Genomic DNA, 24,887 nt, shown 5'->3' on the forward strand with positions numbered 1-24,887 from the left:
TGACACAGTGTAAGAGAAGGAATCATTTAGTAAACTAAACATGGATGCTGTGTCAGCCTGTGTGTGTTTTTTGGGAAGAACTTACAGTTTGGCTGGTACTTTCCAGAGGAAGCGCACAATGGTATGTACTTGAGTATTGAATACCTAAAAGAAATAAAGCAAGAACTATAAGGCCAGTTTCACATCACGATTTTGTGGCTGTCCGTGGGGATCTGAGTTTTTGCAAGATCTCACAAACAGCCACAGATCCACACGGATCCCTGCATTCAGATGGCAAATAGCCACCTGTATCCGAGTCTATGCAGGTTCCGTGTGGATCCTGTGGTCCCTGTCTCTCCCTGCTCCTGCCGCCTCCATCTTCTTCCCTCCTCTCCTTTATCCTCTTCCCTGTTCTATTCCCTATCCTGTCATCTGTTTTCTCCCTCCGTGTGTTAAAAAAAAAAAACTCCTCCTGGAGGATACATCACCTTCCGCCGACTCCGGGGATGCCACAGTCTCCATCGAGGCTAAAGGACCTCTGGTGATGTCACAGAGCCGATCACATGACAGGTCAGCTGATCGCCCCTGTGACATCACCGGAGGTTCTTCTCCCCTGATGGTGACAGTTGCATCCCCGGAGCCGGCGGGAAGGTGATGTATCCTCCAGGAGGAGATTTTATATTTTTTTTAAACAAAAAGAGCGGAGAGAACACGGGACAGGATAGGGAATAGAACAGTACAAAAAAGGTGGGGGAACAAGAGGCGCAATAGTGCCCTATCACTAGTGACACTACAATGTGAGTGGTATAATGCAGTCCCACTCACCTATTCCAGTTGTGTGACCCACAACTGGCTTGAAGACATAACACAGTATCAGCTGCTGCAGGACTTCCACCGACCACTCCAACGTGGAAAAACTGCCAGAAAATATGGGAAGCAAGGTGTGCCACAGTCCGCGCTGCTGAGTCCACAAAATCACCTGGGATGCAAGATGTTGTAACAAAGTACTTCTTTATTCCTTCCTACGCGTTTCGGCGCCCTTCCTGGCACCTTCCTCAGGGATATTCAACTGAGGAAGGTGCCAGGAAGGGCACCGAAACGCGTAGGAAGGAATAAAGAAGTACTTTGTTACAACATCTTGCATCCCAGGTGATTTTGTGGACTCAGCAGCGCGGACTGTGGCACACCTTGCTTCCCATATTTTCCAGGGAATAGAACAGGGAAGAGTAGCGGGGTAACAGAATAGAATAGCAGGGGGGGAGCAGAATAGAGGAGATGGAGGAAGGAGAACAGGGAGGACACGGACAGACAGGGCTCACAGAGCCGACATCAGATCTGAGGTAAACTCTGATCTGATGTCCATAGGCTCACATTTTATCGGTGGTCAGATCGGCACGGATCCGATGCTGTCCAATTTGAGGCACGGACACCAAATCACAGCAGGCTACGATTTTGTGTCCGTGACTAAATCGGACAGGATCGGATGGTGCAAAAATTGGATGCCAAAAGGCACACATCCTATCTGATCTCCATAGGGGTACATGGAAGCCGAATTCAGATCCGAGTGTATCCGATTTGAAACGGATACACTTGGAAGCTCAGAAATCATGATTTGAAACTGGCCTAAGTTTCTAATATCTGTATACACCTAATGGCTTTGGTGTGTCTACGTGGTATGAGCATACACTTACTAGAAAGTTGCTGGGTCTCGGTTCCTCTTTAGCTTTGTCTTTATCCAGCAGCTTCGTTCTTTGTCTTGCCTCCTGACCCCTTTCCCTTCATTATTCAAGTCATGAGAAAAGTTCCTGTAGATAAAAGACCCCAAAAAGATAACGTTAGTGGAAGAACGAGAGACTCAAAAAAATAGACATCACAAAACAATACGCGATGCTCACACAGTGTGCATTTCCCGCGATTTTGTGGGCATGCGTTTTGCGGCCGCGCTCATTAGCACAGTTAACAAAAGTGTGGCACCCCTATGGCGAGGCGCCACAGGTGGGTACTGCACCCCAAGTTGAAGGTGCAGTGCCTCTCTAGTCACAGGTGGAGGAGGGAATTGCAGAGTCTGGAATACAAGGGGAACATTAGCTCAGCAGTATACACCTTTTGTATCTGGGACTGGTTATACAGTAGGTCCTGGGGGCATGGACCTTAGCTGAGTGGGTGACGTGACACTGGGTGGACCAATGTGCAAGCAAGAATTTTGGACTGGTAACAGGTTAGAATACAGGGCGCTAGATTTTTACAAGTTATTTATTCTGTGTACAGGAGCATTCAGGGCATAATAGCCTGCGTCTTATAATGCAGCATCAGCGTGTGCACGAGTCTTTCCTGAAGTCTCTAGAAAGAACTGTCTCTGTCCCTAGCAGCTGACACGTCCCACTGTGGGCTAGTCCCAACATTTACTGTCTCTGACCCTGCAGTCTGTTGCTGGGCAGACTTAACTTTTTACACAGTTCCATGCAAATATTATCATGCCCTAAATCAGGGGTGGGAAATTAATTTTCCCAAGGAGCCACATGAGAGACAGACCATGACTGTTGTGGAGGGACAAACCAATAGGCTGAAATTAAATCTGCCCAATATTAATATTGACATATTATAATTATTTTATATTAATATTCATTGTATCACTTAATATTGAGCAGAAGTAAGTATACTGACATCCCCGTATAATGTATTAGCCCACACACAGACCCCTATACAGTTTGGTAAATAAGTATTTGATCCCTTGCTGATCTTGAAAGTTTGCCCACCGACAAAGATATGAACAGTCTATAATTTTAAGCGTACGTTAATTTTAACATTGAGAGATAGAATATCAAAAATAAAATCCAGAAAATCACATTGGATAAATTATATAAATTTATTTGCATTTTGCAGTGAGAAATAAGTATTTGATCCCTCTGACAAACAAGACTTAATACTTGGTGGCAAAACCCTTGTTGGCACGCACAGCAGTCAGACTTTTTTGTGATTGATGATGAGGTTTGCGCACATGTCAGGGGGAATTTTGGTCCACTCCTCTTTGCAGATCATCTCTAAATCATAACGATTTTGAGGCTGTCGCTCGGCAACTCGGAGCTTCAACTCCCTCTATAAGTTTTCTAAGGGATTAAGGGCTGGAGACTGGCTAGACCTCTCCATGACCTTAATGTGCTTCTTTTTGAGCCACTCCTTTGTTGCCTTGGCTGTATGTTTTGGGTCATTGTCTTGCTGGAAGACCCAGCCACAACCCATTTTAATGTCCTGGCGGAGGGAAGGAGGTTGTCACTCTTACGGTACATGGCTCCATCCATTCTCCCATTGATTAGGTGAAGTAGTCCTGTGCCCTTAGCAGAGAAACACCCCCAAAACATAATGTTTCCACCTCCATGCTTGACAGTGTTCTTTGTGTCATAGGCAGCATTTCTCTTCCTCCAACCATGGCGAGCTCAATTTTTGTATCATCTGACCACAGCACCTTCTCCCAATCACTCACAGAATCATCCAGGTGTTCACTGGCAAACTCCAGATGGGCCTGCACATGGGCCCTTCTGAGCAGGGGGACCTTGCGGGCACTGCAGGATTTTATACCTTTACGGCATGTAACGAGCTGGGTGGTGGAACCACTGTGCCAAAGCCCAAGGAAGACCTGGAGGGGCGTGACTAGAAGTCTCACCCAATCCGACCACGGACACACAGTAGCTAACGACACCGCAGTCCGTAGAGAGACAAGGGAGGTGATCCAGGTGCTACTCCAGGACTGTCCTTGGGTAGATGGCAGCTGACACCTAGGAGCAGATAGCTGGAATGGCCAGGGGGGAGTGTCCAACAGATGCAGGCAGGTAGAGATGATGAAAGGGACTGTAGGTGCAGACAGGACATTTTGACGGAGAGATGAGCACTGGCGGGTGCAGCAGACTCGGATACAAGTACAGGGACCTGAGAACTGACAAGCGTGTTAGAAACAAACTCACAACATTGCCCAGGCACCTCCATGTAGGAGGAGGCGGTTTGGTTGGGGACACTTTAGAGGAATGTGCGCGGCCCCTTTAAGAACGAGGAAGTGTGCGCGCGCACTCTAAGCACAGTGGCTGGAGATCTGCTAGGAGTGCACGCACCCCGGGCAGCAGTAGACCCGGAAGGGGCAGGACGGGAACCTTGGCGGTGAGCACATTGATGTCTGTGCAGATAGGGGCTGCAGGCAGAGAAGCGGGCGCTACACGGTGTAATGTGTTAGCAATGGTTTTCTTGGTGACTATGGTCCCAGCTGCCTTGAGATAATTAACAAGTTCCCTCTGTGTAGTTTTAGGCTGATCTCTCACCTTCCTCATGCAAGGACACCCCACGAGGTGAGATTTTGCATGGTGCCCCAGATCAATGTCGATTGACAGTCATTTTGTATTTCTTCCATTTTCTTACTATTGCACCAACAGTTGTCTCTTTCTCACCCAGTGTCTTACTTATGGTTCTGTAGCCCATTCCAGCTTTGTGCAGGTCTATGATCTTGTCCCTGACATCCTTATAAAGCTCTTTGGTCTTGCCCATGTTGTAGAGGTTAGAGTCTGACTTATTTATTGAGTCTGTGGACAGGAGTCTTTTATAAAGCTGACTATGTAAGGCAGCTGTCTTTAATGTAGGTAATGAGTTGATTAGTAGCGTCTAACTGATCTGTAGGAGCCAGAACTCTTAATGGTTGGTAGGGGATGAAATACTTATTTCTCACTGCAAAATGCAAATAAATGTATATAATTTATCCAATGTGATTTTCTGGATTTTATTTTTGATATTCTATCTCTCAATGTTAAAATTAACCTACCCTTATAGACTTTTCATGTCTTTGTCAGTGGGCAAACTTACAAAATCAGCAAGGGATCAAATACTTATTTCCCCTACTGTATATAATAATAATAATAATAATCTTTATTTTTATATAGCGCTAACATATTCCGCAGCGCTTTACAGTTTGCACACATTATCATCACTGTCCCTGATTGGGGCTCACAATCTAAATTCCCTATCAGTATGTCTTTGGAATGTGGGAGGAAACCCACGCAAACACGGGGAGAACATAGAAACTCCTTGCAGATGTTGTCCTTGGTGGGATTCGAACACTGAGCCACCGTATACCATAAGAGCCCCCACATAGCCTTCTATGTACAGTTTGAGCCCCACATAGCCTGCCATATACAGCCTAAGCACCCTCATAGATTCCCATATACAGTGTGACCCCCCCCACATAGCCTCTTATATACATTATGAGCCCCCACATAGCCTTCTATGTACAGTTTGAGCCCCACATAGCCTCACATATCCAGAATGAGCTTCACATAGCCTCTAATATACTTCATGTGCCCCACATAGCGCCAATACACAGCATGAGTCCCACATACCCTCCATATATAAGCCCCACATAGCCTCCTATTTTCAGTATGACCCCACTATCCCGTATACAGCCTAAGCACCCTCATAGATTCCCATATACAGTGTGACCCCCCCCACATAGCCTCTTATATACATTATGAGCCCCCACATAGCCTTCTATGTACAGTTTGAGCCCCACATAGCCTCACATATCCAGAATGAGCTTCACATAGCCTCTAATATACTTCATGTGCCCCACATTGCGCCAATACACAGCATGAGTCCCACATACCCTCCATATATAAGCCCCACATACCCTCCATATATAAGCCCCACATAGCCTCCTATTTTCAGTATGACCCCACTATCCCGTATACAGCCTAAGCACCCTCATAGATTCCCATATACAGTGTGACCCCCCCCACATAGCCTCTTATATACATTATGAGCCCCCACATAGCCTTCTATGTACAGTTTGAGCCCCACATAGCCTCACATATCCAGAATGAGCTTCACATAGCCTCTAATATACTTCATGTGCCCCACATTGCGCCAACACACCACATCATGAGTCCCACATACCCTCCATATATAAGCCCCACATACCCTCCATATATAAGCCCCACATACCCTCCATATATAAGCCCCACATACCCTCCATATATAAGCCCCACATACCCTCCATATATAAGCCCCACATACCCTCCATATATAAGCCCCACATACCCTCCATATATAAGCCCCACATACCCTCCATATATAAGCCCCACATAGCCTCCTATTTTCAGTATGACCCCACTATCCCGTATACAGCCTAAGCACCCTCATAGATTCCCATATACAGTGTGACCCCCCTACACATAGCCTCTTATATACAGCATATGCCCCCACATAGCCTCCCATTTACCGTATGAGCCTCCATAACTACAGTATGAGCCTCCACAGATACAGCAGCATGAGACCGACGAGATTATAAACGTTGCACTACCAATTAGGGCCACACAAGGGAGCAATGAAGACAGATGATGCCGTACTCAAAATAGCCACAAGGTAGAGCCAACAGCACAGAGTTGTCAGTTGTAGTTGTTGCCATACTGTATACTGACACACGGGAGCGCAAAGCTGACTTATCCTATTGCCCGTCTAGCTAGATGCGGCCACCAGGTGGCGCCCTGGATTCCGCCTAATCACTTTTGATCCACAAGGTGGCGCCAAGATAGTAGGTACCTGCTTCTGTTTCTTGTCATACGTGTTTTTATCCACGCGGTGGCGGACGGGAGCCTGGTATTTACGGCAGTCTGATTTTAGCAGTTGCACTACACCGATTTGGCCACACGAGGACGCAGTGATCGCCTGACTTCATATGTGCGACCCGGATGCTCTCACTCATACTGTGCGGCTTACTTATACCGCAGCCGTGTCAGCATCGTGACATAAAGGAAAATGGCCCCTGTGCAGTGCTGCTGCCGGAGCCTGAGAGAAGATGGCTGTCGCCCTCGCAGTCGCAGACGGTTTCTTCTTCTTTGCCCGCTTTTGACATGGCCGCCGGTAGCCACGCCCTGACCACGCCTCCTGCTGGGGCCGCTGACGTCACTGCGTATAAAAGCTGCGGGCGCGGCGGTGGGAGGCGTAGAAGGTTCCGGATTCAGTGCAGACAGCTGCGGAGACCCAGAACAGCGGAGACATGAGGGAGATCGTGCACCTGCAGGCGGGACAGTGCGGCAACCAGATCGGGGCCAAGGTGAGGCCGGCTGCGCCCGGGAGCCGCGGTCTGCGGGAGTGACGTCATCACCTGCCCTCAGTAATACGCGCATAGTGTCCGGCAGTGACGGAGCTGTGCACCAGAGCTTACACTCCACTGCCTGGGGGGGGTGCTGTGCTGCGGACCCCCTAATATAGGGGGGAGGGGATCCTGTGCTGGGGGCGGACCCCCCTAATATAGGGGGGAGGGGATCCTGTGCTGGGGGGGGTGGACCCCCCTAATATAGGGGGGAGGAGGGGATGCTGTGGGGTGGACCCCCTAATATAGGGGGGAGGAGGGGGTTGGATGCTGTGGGGTGGACCCCCCTAATATAGGGGGGAGGAGGGGGTCCTATGCTGTGGGGTGGACCCCTAATATAAGGGGGAGGGGATCCTGTGCTGGGGGGTGGACCCCCCTAATATAGAGGGGGAGGGGATCCTGTGCTGGGGGGTGGACCCCCCTAATATAGAGGGGGAGGGGATCCTGTGCTGGGGGGTGGACCCCCCTAATATAGAGGGGGAGGGGATCCTGTGCTGGGGGGTGGACCCCCCTAATATAGAGGGGGAGGGGATCCTGTGCTGGGGGGTGGACCCCCCTAATATAGAGGGGGAGGGGATCCTGTGCTGGGGGGTGGACCCCCCTAATATAGAGGGGGAGGGGATCCTGTGCTGGGGGGTGGACCCCCCTAATATAGAGGGGGAGGGGATCCTGTGCTGGGGGGTGGACCCCCCTAATATAGAGGGGGAGGGGATCCTGTGCTGGGGGGTGGACCCCCCTAATATAGAGGGGGAGGGGATCCTGTGCTGGGGGGTGGAGGGGATCCTGTGGGGTGGACCCCCCTAACATAGGGGGTCTGTTCTGTGGAGCAGACTGCCTCTATTATTGGGAGGCTCCTCTGCTGTGAAGCGGACTGTCTCTATTGGGGGCTCTTGTCCTGTGGAGCTGTTTCTATTATTGGGGGGGCTTCTGTGCTGCGGAGCTGACTGTCTCTATTACTGGGGGGTCTCTTGTGCTGTGGAGCTGACTGTCTATTATTGGGGGGCTCCTGTGGAGCTGACTCTGTCCTGTGACCCTCTGCGGTGGAGGAGGTGGGGGTCTCCTCTGCTGTGGGGTCTGCGCCTGGCACTGGTGGTGCCTCCTCGGCAGTGCAGCTGGGTGTGGTGGAGGCTCAGTAGCGGCCATTGTCCATTCAGTGAAATGTCGGTGCCTCACAGAGAAGCTGCAGACTGCGGAGAGTTGGTCGGGGGGCCGAGCCCTGTATTTTTCCCCTCAGATACGCTATTGCCCATGTCGACGTGTTCAGTACATGACGCCTCCTCACCCCTCCCTAGGCCGGATCTGGGCTCACCGGTGTCAGGTGACGCCTACAGGGCAGAATTGGACCTGGGTGCCCTGGCGGGGGCGATTGTGCCGCCACATAGCTGCCTGTCCCCTGTAGTAATGGTGGTGACACAGGACGGTGGGGGTGATGGCTGGTGGTGGGGTTTGTGCCTCTGAGTCTCTCACATGACAGCAATTACTAAACGTACCAGTGTGACATCCGTGGGGGGCCGGTGGGTCCTAATGTGTGCGGGTGACTTGTCTGTACACCCGGAGTCTCCAGCTGCAATCTTCTTGTATGGTGGACTGCAGGGCGAGCGGTGACGGCAGCATGTGACAGCCCGGCCGCTGACACACTGCATAGGATTGTGACTGGTGGGGGAGGGGAGCTGCAGGGACCTGACTGTACTGGGAAAGTGCTGTGTTATAGGGACGCTCCGCTTGTATTTGCCCTGGTGAGTCCATAGATCGGGCTCTGGGTTGTGGCTAGGGATGAGCGAATGGCTGGAGTGGGAACCCGGATACCTGGATCAGGACGCTGCATGTGTCGGGGCTGTGTGACAGTCACATGGTCAGCCTGTTGGTTGGGCTCGCCATACATGTGACACATGAAACTGCGCAGCCGGACAGCTGATCGTCGGGCGCGCACCAGGTATCCGGGTTCCCGATGCAGCTATTCCGATAAGCTCTTATCTGCAGCTGTTCGCTCATCCCTAGTTGTGGGGTCTCCTTGGCTGTCAGCACTTCATGTGCTGTCCAATATGAAGGTCAGATCTGGAGATAATAATCCGCCTTATTCTCCTGCACAAACAAGAAGTATTCAGCTCACCCCTCTTCACTCCTGATCACACCTCCGACGCACGGAAACCCCCTGACCCGGGTGTATAGTGCATGCACAACATAAAGGATTTTTCCAGCGTCTCCAGGAGATAAAAAAATAATTGCTTTATTGAGAATATAAAATCTTCATACCATCAGGTAAAAACAACATAAAGGCGTATGGAGGGGAGCAATTTCCTACGCGTTTCACCCTGAAAGGGCTTAATCATGGAATGCTAATGCTTCCATGATTAAGCCCTTTCAGGGTGAAACGTCTAGGAAATTGCTCCCCTCCATACGCCTCTTTGTCGTTTTTACCTGATGGTATGAAGATTTTATATTCTCAATAAAGCAATTATTTTATCTCCTGGAGACGCTGGAAAAATCCTTCTTTATGTTGTGCATGCCTTATTCTCCTGGGTTCGGAGCGGTGTGGCTCTCCTGTGGAGGGCATGACGTCCCTGTGTCGTATGTTTCCTCACATGGATACAGCGCTGGCCATGCACTAACTTCTCTTCTTTCTTCCACAGTTCTGGGAAGTCATCAGTGATGAGCACGGCATCGATCCCACAGGAACCTACCATGGGGACAGCGACCTGCAGCTGGAGAGGATTAACGTCTACTATAACGAGGCCTCAGGTACCCTGCAGCGTCAGCCATCCCTCAGGCTCCTCTGTGGCTCCATCTCTCTGGAAGTTGGCTTGTGCTCCGTCTTCATTGTATAAGCTCTCCATGACATCCTGCTTGTGCTGTTAGACTGCAGCCTATCGGAGCAAGCAGAGCTGCAGTATAAAGCAGGGCTGTGGAGTCAGTAAGCCAAACCTGCGACTCCGACTCCTCAATTTCCCTTACACCAACTCCCACATATATTGCTTATATTTAAGTGAAAAATGTATTGTAGTACAATGTGAACATCAGACATTTAATCATTTTTATGATACAATAATCAAGATATTTAGATAGAACATATCTATTTATTGGAATACAACTTTAGAACACAAACTGTAAATATGTAATACACTAGAATATATCGAATACATACGGTACAGACCAAAGTTTGGACACACCTGATTCAAAGAGTTTTCTTTATTTTCAGGTCTATGAAAATTGTGGATTCACTCAGAAGGCATCAAAACTATGAATTAACACATGTGGAATTATATAATTAACAAAAAAGTGTGAAACAACTGAAAATATGTCTTATATTCTGGGTTCTTCAAAGTAGCCACCTTTTGCTTTGATTACTGCTTTGCACACTCTTGGCATTCTCTTGATGAGCTTCAAGAGGTAGTCACCGGAAATGGTTTTCCAACAGTCTTGAAGGAGTTCCCAGAGATGCTTAGCACTTGTTGGCCCTTTTGCCTTCACTCTGCGGTCCAGCTCACCCCAAACCATCTCGATTGGGTCCAGGTCTGGTGACTGTGGAGGCCAGGTCATCTGGCGTAGCACCCTATCACTCTCCTTCTTGGTCAAATAGCCCTTACACAGCCTGGAGGTGTGTTTGAGGCCATTGCCCTGTTGAAAAATAAATGATGGTCCAACTAAACACAAACCGGATGGAATAACATGCCGCTGCAAGATGCTGTGGTAGCCATGCTGGTTCAGTTTGCTTCAATTTTGAATAAATTCCCAACAGTGTCACCAGCAAAGCCCCCCCCTACACCATCACACCTCCTCCACCATGCTTCACAGTGGGAACCAGGCATGTAGAGTCCATCCGTTCACCTTTTCTGTGTCGCACAAAGACATGGTGGTTGGAACCAAAGATCTGTGCTTTGGTCTGATGAGTCCAAATTTGAGATTTCCACTGGTCTAATGTCCATTCCTTGTGTTCTCTAGCCCAAACAAGTCTCTTCTGCTTGTTGCCTGTCCTTAGCAGTGGTTTCCTAGCCGCTATTTTACCATGAAGGCCTGCTGCACAAAGTCTCCTCTTAACAGTTGTTGTAGAGATGTGTCTGCTGCTAGAACTCTGTGTGGCATTGACCTGGTCTCTAATCTGAGCTGCTGCTAACCTGCGATTTCTGAGGCTTGTGACTCGGATGAACTTATCCTCCGCAGCAGAGGTGACTCTTGGTCTTCCTTTCCTGGGGCGGTCCTCATGTGAGCCAGTTTCTTTGTAGTGCTTGATGGTTTTTGCCACTGCACTTGGGGACACTTTCAAAGTTTTCCCAATTTTTTTTGGACTGACTGATCTTCATTCCTTAACGTAATGATGGCCACTCGTTTTTCTTTACTCGGCTGCTTTTTTTTCTTGCCATAATACAAATTCTAACAGTCTATTCAGTAGGACTATCAGCTGTGTATCCACCAGACTTCTGCACAACACAACTGATGGTCCCAACCCCATTTATAAGGCAAGAAATCCCACTTATTAAACCTGACAGGGCATACCTGTGAAGTGAAAACCATTTCCAGTGACTACCTCTTGAAGCTTATCACGAGAATGCCAAGAGTGTGCAAAGCAGAAATCAAAGCAAAAGGTGGCTACTTTGAAGAACCTAGAATATAAGACATATTTTCAGTTGCTTCACACTTTTTTGTTAATTATATAATTCCACATGTGGTGATTCATAGTTTTGATGCCTTCAGAGTGAATCCACAATTATCAGTCATGAAAATAAAGAAAACTCTTTGAATGAGAAGGTGTCCAAACTTTTGGTGTGTGTGTGTATGTGTATATATATATATATATATATATATATTCTCACGCTTATCTCGGCTAAGATAAAGCCTAGATCCTCAGGCTACATTCACACTATGGGCGCAGCCAGGATCAAACCTTATGGGCAGAACCTCATACTGCTCCACAGAATTTTCATACTGCACACCTCAGCTGCTGCAGAACCTCATACTTCACACCCCTACACTTGAAAATAAACCCTGCACCTTAGGAAGATGTGGTGGTGAATGCAGTCTATTTATTCCCTATTTATTCCAACTATCAGTTGATGTTACTGAAGACAAGCATTATTGGACATTTCATAACTTTCCCAAATTCCTATGAAAAAATATTCAGCACATTCTGCATTGAACTACTGTACCCAATTTATTATATATTTTAGGAGTCGATCCATTTTATACCGACTCCACCAAAATGAGCTCCGACTCCACAGCCCTGGTATAATGCAATGGGGAGAGACTTCAAAAAGCCTAGGCCTCTTCTGGGAGGATTAGCTCGGAGTCCATTAGATGGTGCAGCCCTGTGTAAGTGATGAGGCAGGATGGCGTCTGAGAAAGTGTTTGCTTTGTTCTGTAGGTGGGAAGTACGTTCCCCGGGCCGTCCTTGTCGACCTGGAACCCGGCACCATGGACTCCGTACGCTCTGGGCCTTTCGGACAGATATTCCGGCCAGACAACTTTGTGTTTGGTAAGTTGGTTGTGTGGGGGTTTCTCACAGGATGCTGCCAGGAAGTGTTGTCCTAGTCACTGGCCAGGTTGTTGTGGGGGGGGTCTGATCTCAGCCCCTTCCATGTATGAGCGGCCCCCTTAGTACATGGAGTCCTAGAGCAGCCTCTCCCTGTATGTTTATGATGACGCCTAATAACCCTGGATAAGTAGTAGTTTAGGATTCATGGCCCGGCCTGATTTATAGGTGCTGTGCACACAGGTGTGCCGGCGTCTCACTTCCTCTACTCCTCCCTGTCTTAACAATAAGGACGTGTCACCTGGGTGTCTGTCTCCACTATGGTAGAACTGGTCTGTCTTCCTGTGGTCAGTAGGGCTGCCACTTGTGTGTATGGGGTGGCATTTCTCAATTTGCCCACTAATGTCTTTCTGTGTGCAGGTCAGAGCGGTGCAGGAAACAACTGGGCGAAGGGCCACTACACCGAGGGAGCAGAGCTGGTGGACTCCGTCATGGATGTGGTGAGGAAGGAGTCTGAGAGCTGCGACTGTCTGCAGGGGTTCCAGCTCACCCACTCTCTGGGCGGTGGTACTGGCTCTGGGATGGGGACCCTTCTTATCAGCAAAATCAGGGAAGAGTATCCTGATCGTATCATGAATACCTTCAGTGTGGTGCCCTCCCCCAAAGTGTCCGACACTGTGGTGGAACCCTACAATGCCACGCTCTCCGTGCACCAGCTGGTAGAAAACACAGACGAAACCTACTGCATAGACAATGAGGCTTTGTATGACATCTGCTTCCGCACACTCAAGTTGACCACTCCAACATACGGAGATCTTAATCACTTGGTCAGCGCAACCATGAGTGGCGTCACAACCTGCCTGCGCTTCCCAGGTCAGCTCAATGCTGATCTTCGTAAACTGGCCGTCAACATGGTCCCCTTCCCACGTCTTCACTTCTTCATGCCAGGGTTTGCGCCATTGACAAGCCGCGGAAGCCAACAGTACCGTTCCCTGACTGTACCAGAGCTCACCCAGCAGATGTTTGATTCCAAAAACATGATGGCTGCTTGTGACCCAAGACACGGACGTTACTTGACGGTGGCCGCTGTGTTCAGAGGCCGCATGTCCATGAAGGAGGTGGACGAGCAGATGTTAAATGTCCAGAATAAGAACAGCAGTTACTTTGTGGAATGGATCCCCAACAATGTGAAGACCGCTGTGTGCGACATCCCACCACGAGGGCTGAAGATGGCGGCCACCTTCATTGGCAACAGCACCGCCATCCAAGAGCTGTTCAAACGCATCTCTGAGCAGTTCACCGCCATGTTCCGACGCAAGGCTTTCCTTCACTGGTACACTGGAGAGGGCATGGACGAGATGGAGTTCACCGAGGCTGAGAGTAACATGAACGACCTGGTGTCAGAGTACCAGCAGTACCAGGACGCCACCGCAGAGGAGGGAGAGTTTGAGGAAGAGGCCGAGGAAGAGGTTGCTTAAGCCCACACTTCACCTACCCACATCTGCTAACCCACCTCTCATCATGCCATCCCATGTCCCACCACCAGATTGCAGGACAGCACCCCAATAATAGTGGAGCCTCAGAATAAGGGAAAGGTTTCTCTACCCTGACACTAAACTGTCACAGCTGGAAAATGCACTAACAATTTGGCCTCTCCTTGGTTTCTGGAGACTTCTTGATGTCCGTCTGTTGTAGGTGACCAGGCCTTGGTGCCTGGCCAGGCTGTTGTGAGATCGCATGTCTGCATGCTCCAGAGATGCACGCTTCTAATCATGGAGGACTGTTCTTGTTCGTCTTGTCTAAGAAAGTAATTTGATTTGTCCTCGAAGAGTCTTTGGCTGCCAGGTGCTCGTCTCGTGCACCATGACTGTGCCCATAGAGGCAGTGCCATGTTGGTGATGCCCCTTTTCTCCCAGTGAATAGGAAACTGTTTCAGTATTAGAGGGGGGGCAAAGGGCTGGAATCGCTTTATTTTTTTTACCCTCCAACCACTTGCACTGCCAGTCTGCCTGTTCTGAGGCTCTGCTGCCATTCTGCTCTTGCTGCTCATCAGACAGCAGTTGCCACATAACCCTTCATCTCGGTATCATGCTAACTAACTACTGGCACCTCAGCTTCCGTGCATGACGAGTCTCTCCACAAATCTAACCCCCACTTTATTTCTGTATCTCCTTTGTCTGCCGGTGAGCCGCCCATCATGGTAATCTGGTGTCATTGGCGCTCCCTGGTGAGGACGTTACACTGCCCTCTAGTGGCACGCCACCTGATCTATGAAGGATCCAATCCTAGTGCTCATGAGGATTGAAGATCCTGTGTCTGGATTACGCCATCCCCTGCCCTGATGTCTTCTGCTGCTTTTTTTTTTTTTGAGGTTTTCTGTTTATTGTCTGAATGGTTTAAGTGCATACATATTGTACACGTGATTGTGAATGTCACCCGTATCATTGGACCTGTCGCACAGGATGATGGCACTTCTCCCAACCATGCTATTTAAGTCTGCACACTACTGAATAAAAACCTGTGCAAAAACTATTCTTGTGTCATCTGTGGCCTGGTGGTGGGGCGGAGGGTGTAACAAATTGTACGACCCTTACTAGGAGGAAAAGGGAATCCAATGCAAGAAAGGATTCTTTACAGTTGGAGTATTAAAAGGCTGGGATCACTGATGTAAGAGAATGTGATGGCCTTAACGCTGATGCTGGGGTAGGATAATGTAAAAGACTAGGTGCAATGTTCTGCAGCAGTGGATGTGACACTGGTCAGTGACTAGATGCAGCACCGGTATTGTGGGGTACAACAAAGCCCTCCCTCAGTGTCTGGCTACCCCATACTTTGTGCCCCTCCAGTGTTGTGACTGGTGGGCAGAAAACTATACACCAGGGGTCCTCAAACTTTTTGAACAGGGGTCCAGTTCACAGTACCTCAGACCATTGAAGGGCAGGAATATAGGTAAAAAAAACAAAAAACCTATGAACAAATTCCTATGCACATCTTATATTGAAGTAAAAAAAACAAAACAGGAAATAATGCAATATTTAAAATGAAGAACAAGTAAAGTCTACAAACTTGCCGCTATTTCTATGGGAACGCTGGGCCTGCTTATGGCTGGCTAATGAGATGGTCAATGTCCGGCTCCATATCTGTCACTGCTGGTCCTAACAAGTGAAGCAATTGTTCTGTTTCTTGATATTATTTCCTAGGGATTCCAAATGGCTATTAAAATATATTCTATATACATAGCTACAAAAACAATATACCAGCAATAAAATTGCCCACATACAGACTGCACTGCCCATCAATGCAGCCTTGCCAGTCCATATGACTTCAGCCTCACCAGTGCCCATATTGGAATTCTGCTTTTAACTCAGACTCAGACTGATGTGGTGTGAGAGTCCCCAATAGGCAGGGGAGTGTCCCCAGTGTTAAATGAGTACTGGTGGGTTTTTTTGGTTCCCCGCTAATCTGAAGAGATGCCCACTTGCCTCCGTCTTCTGGTACAGGCGGCATGATGACAATCGCATCGTCTGTGCTGCATACGGAGGGCCGTGCACTGCCTCGTTCCGCCTGCGATAACGGCCCAGTGGTATTGCACTGTCGTGAAGTTCAATGTCGGCCAGGGGCCGGATAAATGTCCTCAGTGGTCTGTATGTGGCCCACAGGCTGTAGTTTAAGGACCCCTGCTATACACTTTAGGAAGCAAGGGCCGTGTGAGCAAGAAACAGACCTATCTAGTGCCCGTGTAGGTTAATCCACACAGGTGAATACATGGAGGATCTGCTGAGACTCTGCTTCCCTCCAGGTATCACGGGTGTGCCCCATGGATGACTTCATTGGGTGGGGACCTGACGTGGCCTTGGCTGCTTCCTTACTAGGTGATATGTGATCTACAGACGCCCGCACCACGGGAGCAAAGGTTGCTGCCAGAAAGACTTGTAATGTTAAAGGGGTGTTCCACTCCTGATAATCCTATCCTAATATGTGGTAGGTGTCGTAATGGCAAACCTCTAATTAGAAGTTTAATATATTTTTTTTGGATTAGCTGTCTTTCCTCATGTGCAGGACCTTAGGTATCCATGGTGTTGCTAGTGCTTGTAACCATGGGTACCTAAGGTCCTGCACATGAGGAAAGAGACATGGTAAAAATAGTTTCCTAATTGGAGGAATCTTCTAATATTTATATCTACATATTGGGATAGGATCTTGGAGCTGGGGAGACCCCTGTGCGGTGGCTGTGGGGCTCCTTATCTTCCCACAAGGCTGAGTTTGGAGTGGGGGACCTGCTGCCTGTCCAGGCAATGTGGACTGTACTCGCACACTGTCACATCCTTTGAGCCCTTTATATCTTTTAGAAGATCGGCAGTGCTTCCACATCATGGCCACTTCTCCGGCCTGTAGTAATCACAGACGCTGACTAATACAGAGGTCAATGCACCTGTTCACACAGCCGATCCACCTGCGCTGGAGACCGCTGCCCATCCCGGGAGTCATGGTGACTCATCGCCGGCAGCTGTCAGCGCTCAGTTGTCACCGGCAGCCTCCTGTCTGGTAGAAGCTTCACCCTTGAGCACACTCATTAGAGGGGAAATGTTACTTAAAGGGATCACCAATAATTAAAGTGGCTGATTTCCTCTGGATCAGCCCCTCCATCCATACTGGCCAAAAGTTAATTGTGCAAATGCTGCTTGTAAGAAGCTGCAGTACCAGACACAACCTGTAGACCAGTGTGGCGATGTTTCTTGAAAGTACTTTATTTTCCTTTTTTGAAGAGCTTAATCGCAGCTGTATGGAAAGACCCCATTAGTACTCAATTTGTCAGTCCCCTCATTCCAGAGAGGCCATACATGACGTAACTGTGCACCATTATTATCGTCTGCTTCCGGCCATGTCAGCCATACGTTAGTGCTGGACGATATCCTGCCCCGCAGCTGTGTATACAAGACTCCTGTGTATATACACCACCCGTATGTATATATATAGAGCTGCTCAAACAGAGGAAGCCGTAAACGTCCAGTGACCGCGGCGACAGAAGGGAGGAGACGGCCCGGACATCTAATAGAAAAGGCGAAGAAGGTGTCGGTGAAGGCCCATACTACTTGTGATGTCACTCTAAGGCCACAATCACACTAGTGTAAAAAAAAAAACTATGTAACAAATAAAATACTGTATCTCTTTCCACAAGAGAAAATGTCACGTTTCAACAGCTACCAGATCTGTCTCGTTTTACCAAACCCCAGGAAACAGACAATTTGGAGATGACCACAATGATGATAATGCTGAAAGAAAGGGGATACCAAGGGATCGTTACTACTCATCCGGAGAGGACCCTCCACCACCATCTCTCCATGTACGAGGGAAATTTCACATCTGTAAATTATCAATCACTGCTGCTGGTGCTGATCATCTACACCATAGTACTTATGTACAGTGATGGTCTCCTATGGTCATCTACAGGACGCATATACAGTGATGGTCTGCTATAGGCCCCATGTATACAATGATGGTCTGTTATAGTCATCTTTAAGTCTTGTACACTGTGATGGTCTCCTATAGGGCTAATGTAGACAGTGATGCTCTCCTATTCTCATCTATAGGTCTTGTACACTATGATGGTCTCCTGTAGGTCTTGTGTACACAGTGGTGATCTATTGTAATCTGTACAGTGATGGTCTCCTATGGTCATCTATAGGCCTCATGTACAATGATGATCGCCTATGGTCATCTATAGGTATCATACACTGTGATGGTCTCCTATTGTAATCTCTAGGCCTCATGTACAGCAATGACCTCATGTGTTTGTCTATAGGCCCCATGTACACAGTGATGGTCTCCTATGGTCATCTATAGGACTCCTACAGGGATGGTCATCTACAGGCATCTTGTGTACATTGATGGTCTCCTATAGTCATCTATGGGCCTCATGTACACTGTGATGGTCTGCTATGCTCATCTATAGGTCTCACATACATTGATTGTCATCTATAGGCCCCATGTACACAGTAATGGTCATCTATAGGCCACATGTGCACAGTGACACTCTCCTATGGCCATCTACAGGCCTCATGTACACAGTGATGGTCATCTAAAGGTCTCTTGTACACTGAGATGGTCTCCTATGCTCAACTATAAGACTCCTGTACAGTGATGGTCATCTACAGGCCTCATGTACGCTGTGATGGTCTCCTATGGTCATCTATAGGTCTCATGTACGCTGTGATGGTCTCCTATGGCCATCTATAGGCATCATGTACACTGTGACGGTCTCCTATAGTCATCTGTAGGCCTCATGTACGCTGTGATTGTCTCCTATGGTCATTTATAGACCTCATGTACACTGTGATGGTCTATGCTCATCCATAGGCCTCATGTACACTGTGATGGTCTCCAATGGTCATCAGGCCTCATGTACACTGTGATGGTCTCCTATGGTCATCTACAGGCCTCATGTAAACTGTGATGGTCTCCTATGGTCATCTATAGTCCTCATGTAGACTGTGATGGTCTCCTATGATCATCTATAGGCCTCATCAGGGTCAAGACAAGGTGTAGGTAATGTAGGCCCCTGATTAGAGCGCTGTCTCCCCGAGGGGGTGTGCACTCAAAAAAAAAAACCTGACATCTGGCCACCCAGGGGGCACACGGGAACAGTGTCACTCACACCGTTCATCCCTCTCTTCCTGCGCCCCGGCTGTCATTCCCTCCCTGAACTCAATTGTATTCGCCCACTGTTGTACCAGATAGCAGAGGAGATGGCGAAGTGATGGATGGGGAGCCTGGATTAGGCGAGAATAAGTTTGTTTTTTATTTGGCCACAGAATGAGGAACTGTGGGGAGAGCATATTATGAGAGGCATTATATTATATGAGGGGCTTTGGGGACATTGTACTGTGTAGGGCGCTGTTGTAGACGTCATACTGTATATGGGGTGGCTGTGATGGATAGGAGAGGTGGTATAGGCTGTGGTCCATAATGGCGGATTGTGTGGTGGTTATAGCTGATAATAGCAGACAGTGTGGTTATCTTTCATGAAGATTGACAGTGTGGAGGCCATATACCGTAGGAGGCTTATTTAGGGGACAGTATGAACAGATTTTTTACGCAGGAGCCAGAGGTGGATTAACCCCTTAACGACCGCCGATACGCCACTTGACGGCGGCAGTTAAGGAAGCTTATTCCTCAGCGCCGCTTTTTAACGGTGCTGAGAAATATGGTTATAGCTCCCCTCAGCGTCGGAAAATCTCTGGGGTCTCGGCTACCGGGGGTAGCTGAGACACCAGAGAACATGATTTGGGTCGGTTTTTACTGTCCCCAGTCTCGTGATCACCATTATTCACAGAATAACGGTGATTGCAAAAAAAAAAAAAAAAAAGTCCAATTTCCCATTCATCTCTCTCTCTCCTCTAATATGATCTAGCATACCAAAGGAGAGAGAAAAATGGTGTCCCCCAAGCACCCCCCGGTACCTCCGGTATCCCTGGAAGCTCCGGCTCTGTCCCCCGGCCCTCGACCTCTTCTTCCTGGAAGAAAATGGCGGGCGCATGGTGCGGCCGGCACTTTGCAACAATAGATTTTTCCTCTTGGTTAATTTTTATCACTGTAATAGACCCTATCATAGTGATCAAAATAAAGAAAAAGTAAGTCAAACCTCCCTTTGTCACCCCCTTATTTAGGTAAAAATAATAAAATAAAAAAAAAGTATTTATTTCCATTAGGGATGGGGCTAGGGTTAGTGTTGGGGACAGAACTAGGGTTGGGGTTAGGGTTACGGTTGGAGTTACGGTTGTGGTACGGTTGTGGTGTTGGGGTTACGGTTGTGGTGTCCAGATTAGGGTTGTGTTGAGGTTGGGGTGTTGAAGTTAGGGTGGTGTTGAAGTTGGGGTTAGGGTTGGGATTAGGGTCAGGGTAGGGATGTGTTACGGTTGGAGTTAGAATTGGGGGGTTTCCACTGTTTAGGTACATCAGGGGGTCTACAAACGCGACAAGGCACCCATCCATTTATTCCAGCCAATTTTGGGTTCAAAAAGTCAAACAGTGCTGTGTTATGAATGGGTCACCGAGGAGGATAGTAGGCCCAGGCTAAGCCACAGAAAACCAGAGAGGTTGGTAACTAAGCGGATTGCAGACCCCTGATCCTATCCACACAACTAGCAGTAGCCATGGAGCGTACCTACGATGATCCTAGACGCCTTGGCACAGCCGGAGAACTAACTAAGCCTAAAGCAAGAAAGGGGAAATCTAGACTGCCTAAGAGCAGACCCTAAAGGAATAGATAGCCCCCAAACATATATTGTTGGTGACACAAGATGAAAACACAAACGCAGGCAGGAAAATAGACTGAGCAAATGATGGGGCCCACACTGACTAGACAGGACAGGAAAGGAAAGGAACTTTCTGCAGTCACGCAAAAAAACCCTGCAAAAAGTCCAACACATCTGATGCACAAAAAACACTGAAGTCGCACGACTTCACCCCCACTATATCAGCACTCAGGTATTTTCTGAAAGCAGAGCAAAAAGAGTCCGATCTAACGGGACAATGCAAACTGGCACAAGCAGCAACACATGGGCTGTGATTCAGCACAGCCCCAGCCGAAGCTGGCTGACCCGCACCAAGCAGAGATAGACAAAACCAGATCAAATGCAAACAGAGTAGCAAATGAACCACTTAGCTGAACATGCAGGGACAGAGCTGGAGACATCAGACCTCAAGAGGCACAGGAAGACAATCACCAGCAGGGATAGAGGGAGTCGGCTGTCTTAAATCCCAATCTGAAACCCCAGATCTCCAATCGTCATCCTCATTATCAGGTGGCAAGCCTCTGTCAATCAGATCAGCTCCATTACCTCCAGTAACCACCAGAGGGAGCCCAGAAAGAGAACCCGTAACCCCTCTGTCAATCTGACCAGCTCCGCTTCCTCCAGTAATAACCAGAGGGAGGCCAGAAAGCGAATTCACAACAGTGTTCCCTCCCTTCTGAGCCCTGCTATGCGCCAAAACACTGGCTTTCCCCCACATACATGGAATCTGTGTACTCAGGAGAAATTGCACAACAAATTTTGTGGTCCATTTTCTCCTGATACGCTTGTGAAAATAAAAAAAAAGTTTGGATCTAAAGTAAATTTTTTGTGAAAAAAGTAAAATGTTCATTTTTTTCCTTCCACATTGCTTAAGTTCTTGTGAAGCACCTGAAGGGTTAATAAACGGTTTGTTGGAAAAATGAGAAATCACTGGTCAACTTTTAACCCTTATAACGTCCTAACAAAAAAAAAATGTTTCCAAAATTGTGATGATGTAAAGTAGACATGTGGGAAATGTTATTTATCTACTATTTTGTGCGATATGACTCTCTGAGTTAAAGGCACAAAAAATAAAAGTTTGAAAGTTGCAAAATTTTCAACATTTTTGCAAATTTCCGTTTTTGTCATAAATAATTGCAAGTTATACTGAAGAAATGTTACCACTAACATAAAGTAAATATTTCACGAAAAAACATTCTCAGAATCAGTGGGATCCGTTGAAACATTCCAGAGCTATAACCTTAAAAAGTGACAGTGGAGAGAATTGTAAAAATTGGCTCCGTCACTAAGGGGTTAAGAGTAGCCAGGGCTCCGGGCAGTTTGGAAGGCATGGCCCCCCCACTCCCTGTACTTGATGTATCATGTGACATGTCACATGATCACTTTTGATAAATCATGTGCTAGGTCATGTGACTATCACACAGGTGCTCTAGAGCAGGGGTCCCCAACCGCCGGTCCGCGGCCCAGCACCGGGTGTGTGTGTGTAGCCTGGCCCTGTGTGTATGTGTGTTGGTCTGTGTTTGTGTAGCCTGGCCCTGGAGGAGATGGGGACATGAGGAGAAGGCCATGAGGGGAGTGATGGAGAGACGGGAGTGATGGGGAGAGGGGAGTGATGGGGTGAAGGCAATGATGGGGTGAAGGGAGTGATGGGGAGACAGCAATGATGGGGAGAGGGGAGTGATGGGATGAAGGCAATGATGGGGAGAAGGGAGTGATGGGGAGACAGCAGTGATGGGGTGAAGGCAATGATGGGGAGAGGGGAGTGATGGGATGAAGGCAGTGATGGGGAGAGGGGAGTGATGGGGTGAAGGCAATGATGGGGAGAAGGGAGTGATGGGGTGAAGGCAATGATGGGGAGACAGCAGTGATGGGGTGAAGGCAATGATGGGGAGAGGGGAGTGATGGGGTGAAGGCAATGATGGGGAGACAGCAGTGATGGGGTGAAGGCAATGATGGAGAGACGGCAGTGATGGGGTGAAGGCAATGATGGAGAGACGGCAGTGATGGGGTGAAGGCAATGATGGGGTAAAGGCAATGATGGGGAGAGGGGAGTGATGGGGTGAAGGTAATGATGGGGAGACAGCAGTGATGGGGTGAAGGCAATGATGGGGAGAGGGGAGTGATGGGGTGAAGGCAATGATGGGGAGACAGCAGTGATGGGGTAAAGGCAATGATGGGGAGAGGGGAGTGATGGGGTGAAGGCAATGATGGGGAGACAGCAGTGATGGGGTGAAGGCAATGATGGAGAGACGGCAGTGATGGGGTGAAGGCAATGATGGAGAGACGGCAGTGATGGGGTGAAGGCAATGATGGGGTAAAGGCAATGATGGGGAGAGGGGAGTGATGGGGTGAAGGTAATGATGGGGAGACAGCAGTGATGGGGTGAAGGCAATGATGGGGAGAGGGGAGTGATGGGGTGAAGGCAATGATGGGGAGACAGCAGTGATGGGGTAAAGGCAATGATGGGGAGAGGGGAGTGATGGGGTGAAGGCAATGATGGGGAGACAGCAGTGATGGGGTGAAGGCAATGATGGAGAGACGGCAGTGATGGGGTGAAGGCAATGATGGAGAGACGGCAGTGATGGGGTGAAGGCAATGATGGGGTAAAGGCAATGATGGGGAGAGGGGAGTGATGGGGTGAAGGCAATGATGGGGAGACAGCAGTGATGGGGTGAAGGCAATGATGGGAGAAGGGAGTGATGGGGTGAAGGCAATGATGGGGTGAAGGCAATGATGGGGAGAGGGGAGTGATGGGGTGAAGGCAATGATGGGGAGACAGCAGTGATGGGGTGAAGGCAATGATGGGGAGACAGCAGTGATGGGGTGAAGGCAATGATGGAGAGACGGCAGTGATGGGGTGAAGGCAATGATGGGGTAAAGGCAATGATGGGGAGAGGGGAGTGATGGGGTGAAGGCAATGATGGGGAGAAGGGAGTGATGGGGTGAAGGCAATGATGGGGAGACAGCAGTGATGGATTGAAGGCAATGATGGAGAGATGGCAGTGATGGGGTGAAGGCAATGATGGGGAGAAGGGGGTGATGGCGCACTCATTCAAAACCTATGGTGAGTTGAGTCACATTATAAAAGTTATTTAATTATAAGTATGCACTGCTACACTACAACTGCGTCCATAGCCTCGCCCCCTTATGACCAAAGCCCCGCCCCTGCCACACCTCCATCCCTGCCCTGCCGGGCCATGGAAGAATGGTCTTGCTTGAAACCGGTCCCTGGTGCAAAAAAGGTTGGGGACCACTGCTCTAGAGCACGTCTCTAAATGTTAAGAATACTGAGCAGCATTAAGTATGCTGACATCCCTGTATACACAGTGTGAGCCCCCACATAGCCCCCTCAATCAATAACCAAAGCGATCAACCTATCAGACCCTTGTGCATGTAAACCATAACAAAAAATCCTTAAAAATTCTCTATTTACTTTTAAATCTATAAACATCATAGTCATGAGGAATTTTGCTCCACTCCTCTTTGCAGATCATCCATATGACACCTTCCGCCTCTTTTGGCCATTCAGTATCGCTGTACACTGTATATAGGAGGCTATGTGCGTGCTCATACTGTATATAGGAGGCTATGTGCGTGCTCATACTGTATATAGGAGGCTATGTGCATGCTCATACTGTATATAGGAGGCTATGTGCGTGCTCATACTGTATATAGGAGGCTATGTGCGTGCTCATACTGTATATAGGAGGCTATGTGCGTGCTCATGCTGTATATAGGAGGCTATGTGCATGCTCATACTGTATATAGGAGGCTATGTGCGTGCTCATACTGTATATAGGAGGCTATGTGCATGCTCATACTGTATATAGGAGGCTATGTGCGTGCTCATACTGTATATAGGGAGCTATGTGATGGCTCATACTGTATATAGGAGGCTACGTGCGTGCTCATACTGTATATAGGAGGCTATGTGCGTGCTCATACTGTATATAGGGAGCTATGTGCGTGCTCATACTGTATATAGGAGGCTATGTGCGTGCTCATACTGTATATAGGGAGCTAT

General features: G+C 48.5%; 2 protein-coding genes across 6 annotated transcripts in view; one reads left to right on the plus strand and one right to left on the minus strand.

The window, feature by feature from the left end:
• The window catches only part of LOC141075426 (zinc finger MYM-type protein 1-like), a 205,034-nt gene extending 196,342 nt beyond the window's left edge, over window positions 1-8,692 (minus strand). For 4 of the 5 annotated variants that reach the window (XR_012227273.1, XR_012227274.1, XR_012227275.1 and 1 more), the window contains exons 1-3: window positions 8,596-8,692; window positions 1,671-1,784; window positions 86-144 (exon numbers count right to left, since the gene is read on the minus strand). The gene's annotated coding sequence lies outside the window, so the exon portion shown is untranslated. Of the gene's footprint in view, window positions 1-85; window positions 145-1,670; window positions 1,785-6,552; window positions 6,798-8,595 lie in introns of those variants that run through there. The other variant, XM_073562459.1, reaches the window with a different exon arrangement.
• Window positions 6,913-15,101, plus strand: LOC141075427 (tubulin beta-4B chain-like). Its single transcript, XM_073562460.1, has 4 exons — window positions 6,913-7,066; window positions 9,736-9,844; window positions 12,462-12,572; window positions 12,990-15,101. Exons 1-4 carry the CDS (start codon window positions 7,010-7,012, stop codon window positions 14,045-14,047), a joined length of 1,335 nt encoding a protein of 444 aa, XP_073418561.1. The 5' UTR covers window positions 6,913-7,009; the 3' UTR covers window positions 14,048-15,101.
• Window positions 15,102-24,887: the final 9,786 nt, after the last annotated feature.

This window comes from Dendrobates tinctorius, unplaced genomic scaffold (genome assembly GCF_039654945.1).
Source record: "Dendrobates tinctorius isolate UK_male_01 unplaced genomic scaffold, ASM3965494v1 ptg000351l, whole genome shotgun sequence".
In the NCBI taxonomy this organism is placed as follows: Eukaryota; Metazoa; Chordata; class Amphibia; order Anura; family Dendrobatidae; genus Dendrobates; species Dendrobates tinctorius.

Bases quoted from the DNA above. Each gene is read 5' to 3' on its own strand.
- LOC141075427 (XM_073562460.1), top strand. From the start codon at position 7,010: ATGAGGGAGATCGTGCACCTGCAGGCGGGACAGTGCGGCAACCAGATC. The intron at 7,067-9,735 runs GTGAGGCCGGCT...TTTCTTCCACAG, and splicing joins GCAACCAGATCGGGGCCAAG to TTCTGGGAAGTCATCAGTGA. The intron at 12,573-12,989 runs GTAAGTTGGTTG...TTCTGTGTGCAG, and splicing joins GCCAGACAACTTTGTGTTTG to GTCAGAGCGGTGCAGGAAAC.